Source organism: Boleophthalmus pectinirostris, unplaced genomic scaffold (genome assembly GCF_026225935.1).
Source record: "Boleophthalmus pectinirostris isolate CB_2022bp ecotype Guang Dong unplaced genomic scaffold, ASM2622593v1 HiC_scaffold_5, whole genome shotgun sequence".
NCBI classification, from domain to species: Eukaryota; Metazoa; Chordata; class Actinopteri; order Gobiiformes; family Gobiidae; genus Boleophthalmus; species Boleophthalmus pectinirostris.
Genome location: NW_026571404.1, coordinates 36,483,761 through 36,503,621, shown reverse-complemented (window position 1 = coordinate 36,503,621; position 19,861 = coordinate 36,483,761). Strand labels below are relative to the sequence as shown.

At 42.2% G+C, this 19,861-nt stretch overlaps 2 protein-coding genes across 2 annotated transcripts; one reads left to right on the top strand and one right to left on the bottom strand.

The window, feature by feature from the left end:
* The first annotated feature begins 894 nt into the window (after nt 1-894).
* Nucleotides 895-6,173, top strand: LOC129411624 (uncharacterized). Its single transcript, XM_055162987.1, has 2 exons — nt 895-942; nt 3,509-6,173. Exon 2 carries the CDS (start codon nt 3,522-3,524, stop codon nt 5,688-5,690), a length of 2,169 nt encoding a protein of 722 aa, XP_055018962.1. The 5' UTR covers nt 895-942; nt 3,509-3,521; the 3' UTR covers nt 5,691-6,173.
* An 11,136-nt stretch (nt 6,174-17,309) lies between these two features.
* On the bottom strand, nt 17,310-18,319 carry fgfbp3 (fibroblast growth factor binding protein 3). Its single transcript, XM_055162874.1, has 2 exons — nt 18,048-18,319; nt 17,310-17,745 (listed from the first exon to the last, which is right to left on the bottom strand). The coding sequence occupies exons 1-2, from the start codon at nt 18,317-18,319 to the stop codon at nt 17,310-17,312; spliced, it is 708 nt and encodes a 235-aa protein (XP_055018849.1).
* Nucleotides 18,320-19,861: the final 1,542 nt, after the last annotated feature.

Here is a 19,861-nt window from a genome sequence, read left to right as displayed (position 1 = left end):
TCTAATGTATCCAATCAATCAAAGAAGCGCAGCACGGTGGTGAGTAAGTGTGTGTCCTCCACTGTGTCTTCCACGTCCTCTGCCAGACTGAAGGCTGAGGCCGAGACCGCCGCTCTTATGGCTCGGCAGAGGCTTCTGAGAGAGAAGCATGCTCTGGAGGAGCAGCAGGAGCAACTGCGCAGGAAAATGGAGGAGCAGCAGGAGTTGTTGAGGAGGAAGAAAGAGGAGCTTGATCTGGACATGGAGTTGGCTGCCTCTATGGCCAGAATAAGCGTATTTAAGGCCTCAGAAGGATCTCACACTTCTGCTAAATCAGATGGGATGAATTCCTATTTGAAGAAAACAAAAACTGTTCAGTTAAATGTAGATGCTGCTTCATTCGTGCCTGCATTTGCCACCCAGCCATCACAGATGGAAGCCGCGGGGAGTACTCTGCTTTCAGGTTCTGCCGCTACAAAGCCTAAGGTGAATTACCAGGCTGAGCTCCAAACTGCTGTTAGTGGGGCCGGTCTGTCAGTGCTACCCAGCAGGGAAGTATACCGAGACGTTCCTTTCACCCAGTCTGATCCACCCAAACTTACGACACAGAACACTTCTGATCAGCGTTTACTTACGGTTCTAGAGAAACAAAATGAGATCACATCCTTGTTGGCTGAACAACAGTCACTCTTTCTCCTGCCCAAGAGGGACTTGCATACCTTCGACGGAGATCCTTTACAATATCAGACCTTCATCAGTGCTTTTGAGCACAATATTGAAGCCAAAACTCAAAACCACAAAGACCGTTTATATTACCTTGAACAGTATACTCGAGGTCAGCCCAGGGATTTGGTCCGAAGCTGCCAACACCTGCCTCCTGCTTGTGGGTACATTCAAGCTAAGAGGCTGCTTCAAGAACATTTTGGGGACCCATTCAAAGTGGCTTCTGCATATATGGGGAAGGTGCTGGCCTGGCCTGTGGTGAAAGGTGAGGACGTGGAGGCGCTTCGGGCCTACGGTTTGTTGCTCCGCGAGTGCTGCAATTCTATGGGAGACTGTGTGGGAGACCTGAATGTTCCTACCAACATGCAAACAATCATCAAGAAGTTGCCATATAAGCTCAGGGACCACTGGAGGAATGTGGCCTGTGATATTCAGGAAAGGTTTTCTCGTAGAGCCACGTTCAACGATATTGTAAAGTTTGTCGAGAGACAAGTGAAGATCGTAAGTGACCCTCTGTTTGGGGACATACAGGACTCCCCAGGGACAAGAAAAGGGGACTTCAAACCTGTGACTCCTCGGACCAGTCTAAAACCCAAAGGTAGTAGTTTTGCCACTACAGTAACGCCGACAGAAAGAGATGACCCTGTAAATAAAGGCGAGAACCTGCCTGTAAAAATGTGCTTATTTTGTGGAGCTGGTCATGCTTTGGATGTTTGCCTTCTGTTGGATAAGAAGACTCAAGATGAAAAGATGTCTTTTGTGAAGGAAAACCAATTGTGCTTTGGTTGTTTGTGTATTGGGCACAGAAGTCGAGATTGCAGGAATCGTCTGACATGTAGAATGTGCAATCGTAAGCACCCCACATTGTTGCATGTTCCCTCCAGATCTAGACAAGGTGGTTTGTCACAGGCAAGTAGCTGTTCAGAGAAGGCCAGAGAAGGCGCTGTGGTGTCTGTTCAATCTAGTGGGTTAACTGGGGCCGGAAAACAGAACTGTACATTGTCAATCCTGCCTGTCCAGGTAAAGTCCAAAAGAGGGCATGAGACTTTGCTGACATATGCGTTTTTAGATCCAGGGAGCACTGCTTCATTTTGCACGGAGCGGCTCATGAACAGACTCAACCTCAGTGGTAAGAGTTGGGAATTCTCCTCCGGACAATGGGACAGGAGAAAGTGGTGGACAGCTACATGCTCACCGACTTGGAAGTAGCTGGACTTGGCTCTGACCATTTCTGTAACTTGCCAGAAATCTTCACTCAACACAGCATGCCTGTTCACAGGGGAAACATTCCATGTACGAAGGACCTTCGACGATGGCCACATTTAAATCACATAAACATCCCGGAGATCAAGGCAGAAGTGGATCTTCTGATTGGGACCAATGTACCTCAGGCACTGGAGCCGTGGGAGGTTGTGCGAGCAGAGGGTGGAGGTCCTTATGCCATTAAAACCATCCTTGGTTGGACCGTGAATGGCCCGCTAAGAGGAGTATGTCATGCCAGTGGTGAGGGCTTGCAACCTGATGTCACAGTTAATCGGATCTCGGTGGCAAAATTGGATGAACTTTGGGAATACCAGCTAAAGGTTGATTTCCCTGAAACAAAACAGGAAGAACAACTTGGCCTATCTAAAGAGGATGAACAATTTATGGAGTCTGTCTCGGAGTCAGTCAGGTTAGTGAATGGCCATTATTGTATTGCTTTGCCCATGAGAGAAAAGGCCCTCAACATGCCGAACAATAAAACCGTTGTAGAACAGCGTGCGCAGAGTCTTAAGAAACGTTTGACCAAAGATTTGTCTTTTCGTCGTGATTATGTTACGTTCATGTCAGGGATGCTTGCCAGTGGTTACGCTGAGCTAGTTCCATCTGACCAGTTGGCTCGTCATGATGGGAGGGTGTGGTACGTACCTCACCACGGTGTGTACCACCCTCAAAAGAAAAAACTGCGGGTAGTCTTTGACTGCGGAGCCACTTTTCAAGGCACCTGTTTGAACTCCCAACTTCTTCAGGGTCCTGACCTTACTAGTCTGTTGGTCGGTGTCCTCACTAGATTTCGTAAGGAACCTGTTGTGCTTATGGCTGATGTTGAGGCCATGTTTCACCAGGTCCGGGTGCCAGCTGAAGACTGTGATTTGTTGAGATTCCTGTGGTGGCCTGATGGAGATTGCAGTCAGGAGCTCGCGGAGTACCGAATGGTAGTACATCTGTTTGGTGCAACGTCCTCTCCGAGCTGTGCCTCTTTTGCTCTTCGGAGGTGTGCTGAGGATAATCGTGACCATTTCAGTCCTGCGGCTGTCAGTACTCTGTTGCACCATTTTTATGTTGATGATTGCTTGGTGTCTGTTGCCTCTGAAGTGGAAGCAATGGCTTTATGTCAAGAACTTAGAGCTCTGTGTGCTAAAGGTGGGTTTAAGCTTACAAAATGGGTCAGTAATCGGCGCTCAGTTCTTTCTGCTATTCCTCCTGAAGAGAGAGCCAAAGAAGTGAAAGATCTACATTTAGACAGTGATGTCTTGCCTATAGAGCGAGCTTTGGGCGTGCAGTGGTGCGTGCAGTCTGACTTGTTTAAGTTCAAGATCACACTCAAAAATCGTCCGCTGACGAGAAGAGGAATCCTGTCAGTCATCAGTTCAGTTTACGATCCTCTTGGTTTTTTAGCACCTGTCATTTTGTCCGCCAAGAAACTTGTCCAAGATCTTTGCAGGAGGCGTCTAGGGTGGGATGATCCTCTGCCTCCTTCAGTGGCTAGAGATTGGTTGGCCTGGCTGGAAGATTTGCATCTCCTTGAACACTGGGAGGTCAGTAGGTGCCTGAAACCTATGAACTTTGGTGATCTTGCTTCTGCACAGCTTCACCACTTTGCGGACGCAAGTGAGGAGGGTTTTGGAACCGTGACCTATCTGTTACTCCGTGACATCAGTGGCAGAGCTTACTGCGCATTTGTGATGGGTAAGGCACGTGTGGCTCCACTCAAACCTGTTACCATCCCCCGTATGGAGTTGACAGCTGCGGTGGTGGCTAGCAGGATGGACAAGCTGTGGAGAAGGGAGCTGCAAATGGAGCTCAAAGAATCAGTGTTTTGGACGGACAGCACTTCTGTTTTGAAATACATCAAGAACGAGACCTCGAGGTTTAAAATCTTCGTAGCCAACAGAGTGTCTGAAATCCTCCAGTTTTCCGACATGTCCCAGTGGAGGTATGTGAACACAGTGGACAACCCGGCAGATTTGGCTTCTAGAGGTGTCAAAGTTGAGTCTTTCCTGAGAGCTGGTGTTTGGCTTTGTGGTCCTGATTTCCTTTCAGGATCGGAAATCGAATGGCCGACAAACCCAGAGGCTGTGGCAGAGTCTCTTGTTGGAGACCCGGAGATTAAGGTTGTGTTGACGAATGCTGTGCAGGTCGAGCAGGAAACTCCAGTAGACAAGCTCATCTGTCACTTTTCCTCCTGGCTCGGATTGAAGCGGGCTGTTGGTTGGTTCCTCAAGTTCAGAAACTTGCTGTTGTCCTTGGTGCAGCATAGGCAGCAGTTGAGAGAGACTCTTGTGGGGTCAGACTTGAGTCCTGCGCAACTGGAGAAGGAACTGAAGATCCAGATGGAAAATATTAAAAGTAAAATGTCTAAGGACTTGCTGTCAGTGGAAGATATGGTTGCAGCTGAGAAAGCCATTGTTCACTTTTGTCAGAGACGAAGATATCCCGAAGAGTTCGCTTATTTGGACAAAGGAGAATGTGTCAAAAGGACGAGCCACCTCTACAGGCTGAATCCCATTTTGGACAATGGTTTAATGAGGGTTGGAGGAAGGCTTAGTAGATCTGCTTTGCCAGCTGAGACTAAACATCCAGTTATCTTGGCTAAAGACCTGCACATCTCTAATCTTATTCTTCGTCACATCCATCAAGGAACTGGTCATAGTGGACGTAACCATATGCTTTCTCACCTGCGTCAAAGGTATTGGATTCCAGGTGCGTGTGCTGCCATTAGAAAGATCCTGGCTAAATGTATTGTCTGTCGCCGTTTGTCTGCTACACCTGGAAATCAAAAAATGGCTGACTTGCCTTCTTGTAGAATCACCCCAGACGAGCCTCCATTCAGTCATGTTGGTCTAGATTGTTTTGGGCCATTTGATGTAAAGCGTGGTCGTGCTATGGTCAAGAGGTATGGCCTCATTTTCACTTGTCTGGCGATACGTGCTATACACCTTGAAGTTCTGTCTTCGCTAGACACGGACTCCTTTATCAATGGTTTGCGAAGGTTCATTGCCAGACGTGGTCAGGTCCTGGAAATCCGTTCGGATAATGGTACCAACTTTGTGGGCGCTGAACGTGAATTGAGGGAGGCCTTGGAAAAGCTAAACCACACTCTTGTTAATAACACCTTGTTGCAAAAGGGCGTGAAGTGGGTTTTCAATACCCCTGCCGCGTCGCACCATGGAGGCGCTTGGGAGAGATTAGTCCGTTCAGTTCGTAAAGTCCTGAATTCCATCTTGAAGACTCAGACCCTGGATGAGGAAGGGTTGGTGACTGTGTTTTGTGAAGCAGAAGCGATTGTTAACAGCCGTCCTATAACGAAGGCATCCACGGACCCTAAGGATTTGGAGGCGTTAACCCCCAACCATCTATTACTCCTCAAGTCACAGCCATCATTGCCACCTGGTCTGTTTGAGAAGGCCGATGTATATGCCCGTCGCCGTTGGAAGCAAGTACAGTATATGTCGGATCTTTTTTGGAAGCGTTGGTTAAGAGAGTATCTTCCTAGTCTTCAAGAGCGCCAAAAATGGAATCATGTTAGGAGGAATTTTACGCCTGGTGACCTTGTCATGCTCGTGGATGAGATGGCACCACGTGGCTCGTGGATTACAGCAAGAGTTTTAGATGCTGTTCCAGATAAAAATGGACTTGTGCGCACTGTGAGGATTAAAACTAAGTCGAGTATTTTGGACAGACCAATCACGAAAGTTTGCCTTCTGCAGGAAGCGGAAGAACAGTGACCGTTATGGACTCTTTCTTTTTGTGGTTTAGTATGGTTTCTCTTCTGTCTCCTACAAGTAGTTGGTGGTGGGTAATTATTACTAGTTAATAATTAGGGGCCGGTATGTAGGAGCCATTCGTGGGTGTTCTATTGGTTTCCTCACGTGACCCATGTGCACTATACTGCGGTGTCTGGGGGCGGCACGGTGGGTGTGGTGTGGCCTATATATGCGCGCGCTCACCTGCTGAGTGGAAGGCCTTGTATCATGGTGGCGGGGTGAGCACGGGGAGCAACTTTCTGTTGACCGTATTTTAACAGGAAAGATTTGCATATAGAAGCTATCGGTGCATGGCTACGGACGGCAGCAGCTTTACAGTAAGTGCTCTAACGCGTACGCCTACTATGACAATCAAGTACCGTGTATATGCATTTGTTCAGAGTTACGCGTCCACAGTGTTTTACCCCGTGTCTTAGCCCGCCGCGGCGTGTGGGATGAGCATTGGGCTACATACGCCGCAATAATGACTCTGACAGAAGCCCATCGTGGACTCCTGATATGGTGTAGAGCTTCTGAGCTTGTCAAGGACGGATTCAGAACTCATTATTTTAACCATGTTACTTGGTTATTTAAGTGTGTGTGTGTGCGTGTGCGTGTGTGTGCGTGTGCGTGCGTGCACACCTGTTCTAGTTTCTTGTTATACAATTTATAGCCCAAGTTTAAATTGCACTTATTTATCTTATAGGTCAATTGTTCTTTTGCAAAACATGGACCAGGACATGGCCCTCCTTCTGATGATCCACATCATGTGTATGAGGACATGTTATGAGATAAGATTCATACCTGTGTATGAAGAAATGTCATCCTGTCACCTTGACGATGACAACAACAACAACAACAACAACAACCTGCTAAAATACAGTCAAAGAAAAGCCTCTGACGTCTTGTGACGTCTGTGATGCTCATGTTGCAGCACTTGGCAGGACTTGCCCAGAGCTCCTATTGCCTCTTCTTCTTCTTCTTCTTCTTCTTCTTCTTGTGACATTGTGTCATTTCATGTGCATATTATTATGATTTATATGTTTTGTAATTCAATCCCCAATAAATGATTTTCTTTGTTTTTAACCTTTTGTATGTGTTACAAAAAAATGTAATAAATAAATAAATAATTATGCATAATAATAATAATAATAATAATAATAATAATAATAATAATAATAATAATGTAATATACTGGACTCATCTGACACACTTTGGCTCTCTTTGTCTCCCTCTGGTGTTCATTTGGAATCTGTTTTAACCCCAGAGGAGGACGCTTCCACATTTAATAAAAAAAAAAAAAAAAACTCACGCTCTCTAAATGACCACCAGAGGGAGACAGAGCGAGCCAAAGTGTGTCAGATGAGTCCAGTATATTACATTATTATTATTATTATTATTAGTAGTAGTAGTAGTAGTAGTAGTATCATTATTATTATTATCATTATTATTATCATCATTATCATTGTTATTACAATACAATCCTGGACTCATCTGCATTCTACACTTCTTCATCTACACTTTGGCTCCGCTTTGTCTCCCTCTGGTGGTCATTTATATTTGGAATCTGTTTTAACCCCAGAGCAGGACACTTCCACATTTAATTTCAGGGTAGCACAAGGGTTAAGAAGTGATCCTATTATTTTTAAAGTTGTCATGCTTGTCAGTGACCATTTAGTAATGCAGTATTAAATGTGAGAGAAAGTCTTCACTTCACTATAATTTGATACATTTTGATACTTTTTTTTTTTAGGGTGACAATGCAACATGTGTCCAAGGACTACAGATGAAAATGAGCCTTGACCTAAATCTGGAACATTTACAGAAATGTTCATTAATGTACATTGTCCGTGTCAAATAAACAAATAAATAAATAAAATGCTTGATTTAAGTGTTTTAATGTGAGTAACATGAAACAGATAAAGTTACACTCACACACGCTGACATCACCATTCACACCAGGATTCACTTTAGACAATAAAATACAGGTTTACAGCAGGAGAGACTAGAGAGTTTATGCACTGACATTTTATTTTAAAAAAACAAAAAAACATCCCTCAGCATTCTGACTCACTGGCAGAACTATGGGCAAGACAACAGAATAAATGTGTTTGCCTCATTTCTGTCCATGGAACTTTTTTTTTTTTTTTTTTCTCAAATTGGCTTTAAATGGCAAAATGGAAACTGAAAGTAGTTTTCACCTTTTTCAATGCAATAATTATGTCTCATTTTTATTACTGTATAACCTGCTGGTTCCAGGCAGGAAAAACTATCCTTGAAACCATTGGAATCACTCCATAAACAAACCTTAAAAAACCCAAACCAGAAACCACGACAACACCAGCTTAAAGTGTATCAGTTTGAAATCAAGGCTGCCAACTTTCCCAAAAACATATGAGTGAGATTTGGGCGGGTGGGTGCGACCCAGGGCGCGCCCCTGCAGATATGGTGCCAGATGCAGTGGAACACAACACATATGCGTGGGTTCAGGTCAGGTCTCAATATTTGGTTCATAGTAGAATAGTAAAATTCTGTGCAGTTGCGCTGATCTGAATCCTTGTGAGGTGTGGTTGATTATTCCAGGGTCTGCAGTTACTGCGACAGCCCTAGCTCAATATCACCTATCAGTGATTTTTTTTTTTTTTGAAAAGTTCCATATCTTAGCTTTACATGTTGATTTAATAGATAGGGTGAGTTGTTGCACAGTTGTAGGGAGTATTATCTGTTACATAAGGATGAGTTGTTGTACAGTTGTAGGGAGTATTATCTGTTACATAAGGGTGAGTTGTTGTACAGTTGTAGGGAGTATTATCTGTTACATAAGGGTGAGTTGTTGTACAGTTGTAGGGAGTATTATCTGTTACATAAGGGTGAGTTGTTGTACAGTTGTAGGGAGTATTATCTGTTACATAAGGGTGAGGTGTTGTACAGTTGTAGGAGTATTATCTGTTACATAAGGGTGAGTTGTTGTACAGTTGTAGGAGTATTATCTGTTACATAAGGGTGAGTTGTTGTACAGTTGTAGGGAGTATTATCTGTTACATAAGGATGAGTTGTTGTACAATTGTAGGGAGTATTATCTGTTACATAAGGGTGACTTGTTGTACAGTTGTAGGGAGTATTATCTGTTACATAAGGGTGAGTTGTTGTACAATTGTAGGGAGTATTATCTGTTACATAGGGGTGAGTTGTTGTACAATTGTAGGGAGTATTATCTGTTCATAGGGTGAGGTTGTACATTGTAGGAGTATTATCTGTGGTACATTGTAGGGAGTACTGTTACAATTTGTAGGGGAGTATTATCTGTTACATAGGGGTGAGTTGTTGTACAATTGTAGGGAGTATTATCTGTTCCATAAGGGTGAGGTGTTGTACAATTGTAGGGAGTATTATCTGCTACATAAGGGTGAGTTGTTATATAGTTGTCTCTCAATGAAGATAGAAAAGTTTAATACCATAGTGTGAAACATTTCAGACAAATCAATAACACCTGAAAAGTTACGCAGTGTACCTTTAAAACAACCCCATCCACCTTTTTCAAAAGTGCTTCTAAGTTCGTGCTGTTTTGTAAGGTGCATTAGTGTCTGTCGATACCAGAGCAGACACTGAAAACAGCATTTATTTCCTTTAAACTAAAATAAAATAAGACAAGACTGAAGTATTATGGAGCTGTTATTGATCTCTTAAACTACTTTTCTATAGATAAAAGTTCTAAACATTCTGAGACTTTCTGGGCTGACTATGACCAGTAAATAGTCTTATTATACAGCTGTTTGTGTGTCTAACCAGGATATCGACAGAACCGATATTTGAAAGCCGATATCCGATTCAGCAAATGTTTCAGAATCAGCATCGATATCAATACTGGACCCCTATTTACTGTTCATCCAAGTTTCTCCTTTGACTTCACTTTTCTCTCCAGTTGCCTCCTTTCCATAATGTAGAAACCTTTAAAGGGTCAATTTAATGATCAAGTGCAACATGAGGATTGACTTTTGACTTCTGTTACAGTTCAATATGAAGAACCTGAAAAAAAGTCTTCTTTAAAAGGTGCTATAGAGGCTTGTCACGTCACGTGACCCCTATAGCAACGGTACCTACGCCGCCATGACACTGGGCACACTATGTCATTGACTTCAGTAGAGTCAGAGAAACATGGGCAGGTTTTGTTGTGTATTTGGTTGTTCTAGACCAGGGGTGTCGAACTCATTTTGGTCCGGGGCCGTATCCAGCCTACTTTGATTCCAAAGGGGCCGGATCAGAAAACTCATGGCATATAAACCCCAAAAACAGCAATAAGTTAAAATATTTGTGCAGAGAAACGCAAATCTATTACAGAAATCTTTTTTAATTGATGAACTCTTTCTTTTACAAAATATTATAATATTATGAAAAAAAAAAAGCTATTTCAACACAATGTTTTAACATTAACTTGAATGCAAATAGGAATAAGTCAATTTTTCTGGTAAAATCCTGCACTCGGGTCCACTTTTCTCATTTTTGACATTTTGCTGATGAGGGTGTCACATTCAACAGTCAAAACAATCATCCTTTAAGAGCGTTTGGAAAGAGACAAGTCTTCATTTGTGCTGCTCTGGTGGGAGGGGCCACGCACAGAGGCACGGGAGACACAGCTATGCTAAGCAGAACAGAAAATTACCAATATTTTAATAGAAAATATGATTAAAATATTTTAGTAGAAAATCAGCCGAGGGCCAGATTAAAGGTCTTAGAGGGCCGGATCCGGCCCCCGGGCCTTATGTTTGACACCTGTGTTCTAGACGCTCTGAAAAGGATAAAACGAATCATTTCTTCACTGTTCCTCTGGAAATGACTCATCAGGATCAAACAAGGGAATTATCGAAAAAAAGACACGGATTATGGCTAGAGAACATAAACCACGAAGAGATTTCCTGTGGTACCATCAAGACACACTCACGTCACTTTCATCAAGATATTTGCTATTTAAATAGTTTCATAGATTATTTAATGAAAGAAACACATTTACTGAACTAAAATTTCATTAACTTATCCAGGAAAACCCGCACTAATTTACAATTCAACGAACCCACACTGGGCTCCTATGATCAACATGACGCACGAGTCGAAGAGTCTGTGATCCGAACCTCGAAAGAATCGACCATGAAAAGATCCTCACAAAAAGCGATTAATTGTAGAAGACATAGTTGTGGATAAGCAAGACAATAAAGAAAACATGGGTCCTACGACGAGTGACATGTTTATATGTGCGCTGGAAGATACAGTTTCTACTGCCACTCACACTGCAAATGTTTTCTTTTTACATTTTAGTTCAGTAAATGTGCTTCTCTCATTAAATAAACTACGAAACAATTTAAATAGCAAATACCTTGATGAAAGTTCAGGTGTCTTGATGGTACCATAGGAAATCTCTTCGCGGTTTATGTTCTCTAGCCATAATCTGCGTCTTTTTTTCCAATAATTCCCTTGTTTGATCCTGATGAGTCATTTCCAGAGGAACAGTGAAGAAACAAATCATTTTATCCCGTTCAGAGCTTCTAGAACAACCAAATACACAACAAAACCTGCCCATGTTTCTCTGATGCTACTGAAGTCAATGACATAGTGTGCCCGGTGTCATGGCGGCGTAGGTACCGTTGCCATGGTGGACACGTGATGGTGCAAAGCCTCTATATCTGATTTTTACTGTCTTAAAAACATAGAAAATGAAACTAGTTGATTTGAAACAGTTTGCAGTTGTCCAAAATTCTTCCTCATTTACCGTTTGCATTCTGAGCATCTTAATTATTCACCCTAACTAGTTTATTAGCACTTTTCACAAGACAAACTTCGTTTAAATGCAGCGAAAAATCTTTTCCAGGGTTTTTAATCAATCAAACTTTATGTGTACAGCACTTTTCACACATTTAAAACATGCACTGCTGCACTCAGGGTCGCACAGCTCCTTTTAACAAACTGCAGCTGCCCGTATGCACCGGCCCCTCCGCATGACCATGGCCTCCTCCGAACATAAGCCCCTCCCCTTGATCTGTCGCCGTGGAAACCTGTGTGTTGTCCCCAAGCTCTTTAACTGAGCGTTTGTCCCTCTTTCTCTGTCCTTGGGAATCACGCCATCCCAGAGTTGGATGTGCTGTTTCCAAGACCTCAGGTGAATACCAAGTGCTCTCGCTGCACAAACACAAACGCAAAACTCTTTAACGCAGCTCTTTGCTCAGTTTGCTCTGCACTTAAACCGAGACAGCAACATAGTCCAGTCTGAATCTAAGGATGTTTTATTATTTCTTTAATCAACTTCTATTAGGTTTTATGCGACATTCGCCATTCGTTTTGGTTTCTAATATCACACCATCTTCGTTTCAGAGACACCGACCCCATTCCCCAAAGCAGTGAAAACAAGAGCAGATCTTCATGTTCCAGGACACCAAACCCATCCCAGTGCACTCATGTTCCCTGTGTGTTGGTGGCATTCACATTCAGCCTGATCCACACGACCATGTATCCACTCTCTGAGGTCCCCTGGATCCTGACTGTTACCATATTTTCTGGACTATAAGTCGCTCTATTTGGGGAAAATGTATTTTATAAAATCAGAGACCAGGAACTGACATTTCCTGCATGTGTAAAGTCAAGTTCTAGTAAAAACAATAGAAGAGAGAACAACAGACTGTTAACGTCTTCAGATAAATATAACATAAACAACAGAACAGAACAAGTTTAACAAACTCTCCATCTCACTCCAAATCACTAAATCCATTCAATTCTTTGTCCTCGGTGTCACTTCTGAACAACTCGGTGACCTCCAGAGGTAAACAGAGCACCGCTTCCTCTTCTGCGTACCTTAGAGATGTGTGGATTGCGGTTACAGCCGCGGTGTCCGTGGCTAAACCACGGGTCGGGCGGATGACGTGACGAAAAATAATATTCTAATTAAATTGTTAGTGGTTTAACTACTCAAATAAAAAATATATATACAGTATATTATAGCGTATATTGTTAAGTGTTATGAGATGTGTTTAGAGTGCCGTGTGGCATGAACGTGACTGAGTGACTGCGTGTGTGCCCCTGAGGCACGCGCTTTTTGAATGGGCCCGCGGAGTGTACGAGTGTCTATGTTTTTCTGTATGTGAAATGAACGGTCGGAAGGCGACCAAAGCGAGTCAGGAAGCAATTGCCCTGTTATTTAGTGCATCACGGCAAATAAAGCCACGTTTCTTAAGTAATGAACTGGCGCGGTGGCATGGTGAGGTTCCACACAGGGAGTTAAACCCTGAGCAACGAGCGGCGTTTTGTTACGGACAATTAAGAATGCAAACATGCACGTTGAGCAAATTTTGGAATTAATAAGCTATAGAGTTTGCATTTTTATCGAGGCTCCTTAGTTTGTTTGCTATATGATTGTTCTAAAACCTAAAATCAATGGGCGGATGGCGCGCGAGTGCGGTTTTGAAAATTGGTCAAAACCTTGGGTGCAAATGGACAGCTGTCGCGGTTGAGGATGAAAAAATAGCCCATCCGTGCATCTCTAGTGTAGCTGTCATCAGACTCAGCATCAGTTCCAGTTAGAATTATTCGGGCCTTTCTGAATCCCAACAGGATGGTTTCAGTGTCTCTGAAGTCCAGGCTTTGTCCATTCATCCAGTGACTTCCAGGAAAGTGGTGCATCCTCCCAGTGTCACAAGTTTCTCACTCACTCCAGATTTTCTTTCTGCTGCTCGATTTTCGTTTTCAGCTGCAGATTTCACAACTTGCAGCTTGTGATCTGCATAATATGATTTTCTTTTTGGCTGCATTTGTATAAGGAGTATAAGTCGCAGGAAACACCCAAACCATGAAAAAAGTGCCACTTATAGTCCAAAAAACTAAACATAGTGCTTCTTTGGAGTCTGTTGGAAAAGTGTTTATCAAGAGGATAAGTTTCAGCTCTAAGACCAGCCTCACTACTTAGTCAACAAGTTCCCATCCCATTCCTGAATGATTTACCACTGGTATTTGTTATTATAATGTAAAATAATGTACTCTGATCTGACTGGAGAGAATCTAAACTGAAACCATTTGAACAAAATATTGACTCACTGAATTTCTAATCTTCAAGAAAGCCAAAGAGAATATCCTTTTCAAATTACTTTTACAGTTAACTTTTATTGTCATGTGGAAAAATAACGTTACAGCTTTGACAGTATAAAAATATACACTAACAGGTACGTCACTGACATCTACTAGAGAAGAATATAGACACAAATAGAACAAAACATTTTATATTAATACAAATCAACATCAATGATATTAGTATAAGTTAGTACTATAAAGTAACCAAACTATGAAAAAATACTTAAACTTTACAAAAAAAAGATTGAACGTTTGAGCTGGACAAGGCATTTAGGGTGACAGTTTTTCATTCATGATTGATTAAATGTCAAATAATCAAGGGTTTAAATGGGACGCCCGGGGCCACAATTACCCTGAGTCCTGAAATATATTGATTAACATCGTAATGCGTTTTATCACTGATTGTGCTTTAATACACGCATCAAGAATCTCAGACTTCCGGTCATTGCGCAATTAATACTGGGATGGATTTTTTGAAAAAGTGAGCATCAAATCGCCATGTTTGATTTTAGGGTGGGATGCATCTATTGACAAAGTCGATCTTTTCAAGTCTTTTGAACATATTGCTTTTGTTTTTGGTTCTGATATTGTCATATTTTAGTTTTGGGATTCGGACATTGTAATTGTGTGGTTGTTGGATCCTAACAGCGGAAAACAGCTCGAGAAATGTGTTTGCGAACTCCATAGATGCAAAAGGGAATCAGATGTGTGTGACTGCAAACCTCTGTTCAAACTGTTTCTCTTCCCAACAGAATTGAAAAATAGTGAATGGTGAAGGCGATGGGCAGGATTGATCCACGGGAAGGACAAAAAAGGTCATCTTAAACTGCCTAAATCATCCCAAGTTTGCAGCGAACATTTTGTATGTGGAGCACCAACAAAGCAAAACCCTGATCCCTCACTCAGTCTTGGTTACGAATTTAAAAAGTCAGCGCCAAAGCGAGAGGCACCAGCTGTTCGCCAAGAAACACCTTCCACTGCAAAGAGACCAAGACTTAATGTTGCTGTGAAACTACAAGAACAAGAAAGTGCAGCTCAGTCTGTTTGTCTTCTGAACCTCTCGCTTAACAAACGGGATCCTGCTTTGTTGGCTCCACATACAAAATGTTCACTGCAAACTTGGGTTGATTTAGGCAGTCAAAGATTTCCTTTTCGTCCTTCCCGTGGATCAATACTGCCAATCGCCTTCGCCTTTCACTATTTTTCAATTCCATTGGGAAGAGAAACAGTTTGAACAGAGGTTTGAGTCACACACATCTGATTCCCTTTTGCATTTATGGAGTTCACAAACACATTTCTCGAGCCGTTTTCCGCTGTTAGGATCCAACAACCACACAATTAACAATGTCCGAATCCCAAAACTAAAATATGACAATATCAGAACCACAAACAAAAGTGATATGGTTCAAAAGACTTGAAAAGATCGACTTTGTCAATAGACACATCCCACTGGGAAATCAAACATGGAGGTTTGATGCTCACTTTTTCAGAAAATCCTTCCCAGTATGAATTGCGCAATGACCAGAAGTCTGAGATTCTTGATGTGTGTATAGGCTCCGTGCACAGCAGCTAATGTGGCTCAATGCTAATGCTAACTCTTATTAACACGTAAAATATAAAACAGGCCACGGATCATTTTAAAGAGAAAAACAACCTGATTGTTTTTATTTGCTTCAATTTGAGGCTTTTAAAAATAAGTATTATGTCTCAAAATTAGCATTAGCTTTGAGACAAAAAGACCTACGTTTAGTACATAGACTGTATATGTAAATGTATATGTAAATGTATATATAAATGTATATATAAATGGACATAGCTAACCTGCGAGCCACCGTGTTCCAAACAGGAAGTGAACATGGGCGTCCTTCTGGATCCATCGACTCTGACTTAGGGTGACCAGATTTTCAAAATTCTAAACTAGGACAGCTCCAGGTTGGGATGTTTGATGTAAATAAAACTGTGAAAAGAGTGTGTAACATTGTAAATTCTCATGTCAGTCATAATCTGAAAGACTTCTGCTTTATGGCCAGTCGCAAACACGCTTTTGTGGATTTTGGCCAAACAAATGATAATTTATGCTCCTCTTTACTGTTGGCAGGGTTCAAATTAGACAAAAATTGTGACAGTCCTGTTTTAGTCCTGGTTTAGTCTTAGTTTAGTCTTGGTTTAGATCAAATTGGCCCAAAATAGGGACACTTGGGACATTTCTTGTATAAAAATGGGACAAATCACTGTTTTTGGATAAATCTGCTGGGACAGGGGACAAAGGACTCAAACCTGGGACAGTCCCGGGTAAATAGGGACGTGTAGTCACCTCACCTTTGACTCCAATTCACTCTGTGTGGAGAAATCCACAATTATGTAAAAACGTGCCCTATAGGCAGAAAGAGTACAGATATTTTTGAAAGTACGTTTCACCTCATCCAAGAAGCTTTGACGTGTCTGAAATGAATCAGGAGAAGAGAAACCTGAATTCTCTTGGTTTTATGGGAGAGAGCAGCGTTACAACAAGTAACAAGTGAAAGCTCCTCTTCACACGAAGTTACAGTCTGCAGAACATCTCCAAAACAGTGGGGCCAAAAAAGATGGAGGGTCAAATATTGTGGTTTAATGGGACTGACTTCAGTTTGAATCTGGTTGGATCTTGAATCTTGGCTGGCCTGACTTGCCTGCTGCATGGGATAAATAACAAACAGAAACCCCAGAGTCTATTCAACACTTTGAACCAAAATATGTTTAAAATGTGTCTTTAGTTGTTAGTAGTTAAATTTCAAAATCACTTAAGTTTTATGGGTGAGGTGAAACACAAAATCATAACCAACTACTCGTTCTTTTTGTGTTCAGTTGGTCTGAAGGACTGAAGCTGTTCACAGAGAAGCCTTCTGAGAGCTTCAGAACCAAACCAGAAAATACTTACTATGCAAAACTGACTTTTTTTTTTTTTTTTAACCTTTTATCCATGTTATATTGTATGTATGAGTCATCTTCTCTGAGCACTTTTCACATTATGCCCAGATTGTACCATCATAGATAAAATCTCAGACTTGTCCAGCGCTTTTTTTAAAGTCCATAAATCATCTCTGGACTCATTGTACAGTCAAATCATGTTGACATCCAACACATGGTTCTATTAGCAAAGCATTCAGGGGGATGAGACCTTCATTTGTTTACTTTCTAAATGTTCATTCCTGTTGCTGACAGCAGAGGGAGCACCAATGCCTTTCAATGTTTTGTTTTATAATAAAAAAATTTGCACATTTTAAATCGTAATATTCCCCTTAAAATGACTTAATAAAAGAAACAAGTCTGCTGTTACTTCTGTGTTAGAAAACATTGTTGCCCAATAGGAGCTGACGTCGGCGTGGGCATGTATCGGTGGTGGTGATAATTAACAATTTACAGGAGGTAAATGAGAAACAACTATAACATGGTTTGAGGGCAAAAAAGTCAATTTTGCATAAGAGGACCATTTTAAGATAGGAGACCACAGAACCTTCATCCTTCAAAGAACCTGACAAAGAAAGAGCAGACGGAGTGCCAGCCATCGCCACAGAAGCTCTGGACCGGGGCCATGTCACTGAGCATGCCGTCCTCGTGAAGATCAGTCCTCTCAGCAGAGCTCTTCACCTCCTCTGAGCCCACCCCACCCTCCTCCTTCTTCTTCCTCCGATCTGTTTTGCCCGGCTCTGAGCTCTTGGTGGCCCCTCCCTTCTTCCTCCCCTTCCTCTCCTCCTCGGTGCTGTGCTGGGCCAGCTTCATGTGGGCTTCTGCTGGAGCCTTTTTGCAGGTCTTGGCCTTCAGGACCTTCTCTCCTTCACAGGCATTTTGTCTCTTCTTCAGTTTTCCCACCAGCTGCTTCCAGTACTGGCTGGACTTGACCCCATAAGCCTCGCACAGGTCGGGTTTACCAGCGTATCTGCACCAGTAGTAACTGTGAACAGAGAAAGGAGATAGTGATGAATGTCATCGTTTTGTGGACAGACCAGCATGTCAGTGCCTGATCTCGTCAGATCTCAGAAGCTAAGCAGCGGAGGGCCTGGGTGTGAAGTGTGGATTTTTTTTGTTAAAAAATCTGTATCAGTGAGGAATATTCCAAACTATGGTTTTAACTTTCAATTTCCATGGAATCATGCAGGTGACGTGCCTCCTCCAGAAAGTTGCACTTACACAGTGTTCCTTTACCCAACTAACCCATACTGCGATCCATAAAATGTATGTAATAGTTACCTGGGCTGCTCTCCCTTGTTCTCAACAGTGCAGTTGACCGTGAGGCTCACCAGACCTTCTCCAGATGTTTGCCAGATGCAGCGGTGGCCGTCCTTGGTGCTAAGTTCTCCAGAGCTGGGCACAGAGCGGTTCCGGGCTCGTCTGGTGGGGGGCGCTGTGGAGGGCGGGGGCTGACGGGGTTTGTCTGGTTTGGGTTGCCCGGGCTGGCGCTTGGCCTCGGGGAGAGCGGGCAGGCTCAGGAGCACCAGGAGCAGGACACTGACTGGTACCGAACTCATGGTGACTGTGGAGGGACAGACACATCCAGTTTGTATTTTATTTAATATATAATAATAAGCACTGTTCAGCTACAGGGTAAAAATAATATATGCAGTATTACTATCTGTTTTGGTGGTTGAGATTGAAAGCTAATTTAAACACATTCAGAGAGGGGTCTGCAGTTATATTTTTCAGGGGCACAGTCATTTTAGTGAAGGATTTATCTCTATCCACAAACAACTCACAATGGAATGATTCAACAGCTTCTACTATAGTTTCAATGAAATAAATAAGAATATCCTGACAATGCTGCTGTCTTATAATTGAAAGGAGTGAGCCATGAAAATCCCAGGGTCAGTGAGGACTGCAGTCTACTAAAGAAAATCTTGGTCGTCCAAAGACAAGAATACAGCAACATGAACTGTAAATATGTGTCTGGATGTGGTCACTGAGAGCGAAAGGGACTATAGTTTTCTAATTTTATACTTTTAAAGTTTTACTTGACTGACTGGATGAATGACTGCATTCATCTACACTGTACTACACTGGCATGTGCTCCATTTACAACATCGGCTTGTCCAGAAAGTGAAGCTGAAAATGAGCTATCTTGCTATAACCTTCATAGATGTTTGACTTCATTGTGTAGGTCAGTTTTTATGTAGTTTTCATGTGCACTGTCCCTGATAAATAAACAAATAAACTAAAGTAAGTAGAGGTGGGACGAGATAGAATTTCCACAATGCGAGACAAGGCACGAGATGGATCTACGAGAACGAAACGAGACGAGACTTTGACAATTGTGAAATCCAGTTCCCAGTTTTGGCCATTACTTTCACCATCACCATTACTTTATTTAATATTTTTGCTGTAATGGTAGCAGTGATTTTTGGAACAACAGCTTCTCAAAAAACGCAGCTCACCAGTTAACTACATTTTTTTTAATCCAATCCAAACATTAAAACATAGTGTGCACACAATCTCGTGTCAGTTTTTGTCTTGTGAGGTTTTGTGGCACGAGATCTCGTCCCAGTGCAAAAAGTAACTGAACTGAATTAGTAAACATTGTGGTGTAGGTAGAACAAAAATGTGGCTGTTTGCTGCAGGTGTTCCAATCAGTAGGTGCAAATAGAGGGTGCTCATGGAAAAAAGGATCAAAACTCAAGACACAACGGATTCCAGGCCCTCCAAAACAGTAGAAAAAATGAACACATCGCACGAGGAAAAATATAATTAAAAGGCCTTTATTTGAATGGCCAAAGCCAACATGTTTCGACCTTAACTGGGCTTAATAGCCCTGATGAAGACCAGTTAAGGTCGAAACATGTTGGCTATTTTTTGTGATTTTCTATGTATTTGGAGGTAAACACCTTAGCATTTAAACTTTGTTCATTTTATTTTATTTTTTTTAATAATTTTGTAACAAGTCCTCTGTAATGGACACCAGGGACATTTTGGTGTTAAATCCATGTGAAGTTAACAACCGAACAATAACGGCTTTTTTGGTGCCCAACATCTCTGACAAAGTGCAGCCAGAAACTAACTCCCAACTCCTGTTGAGTTAA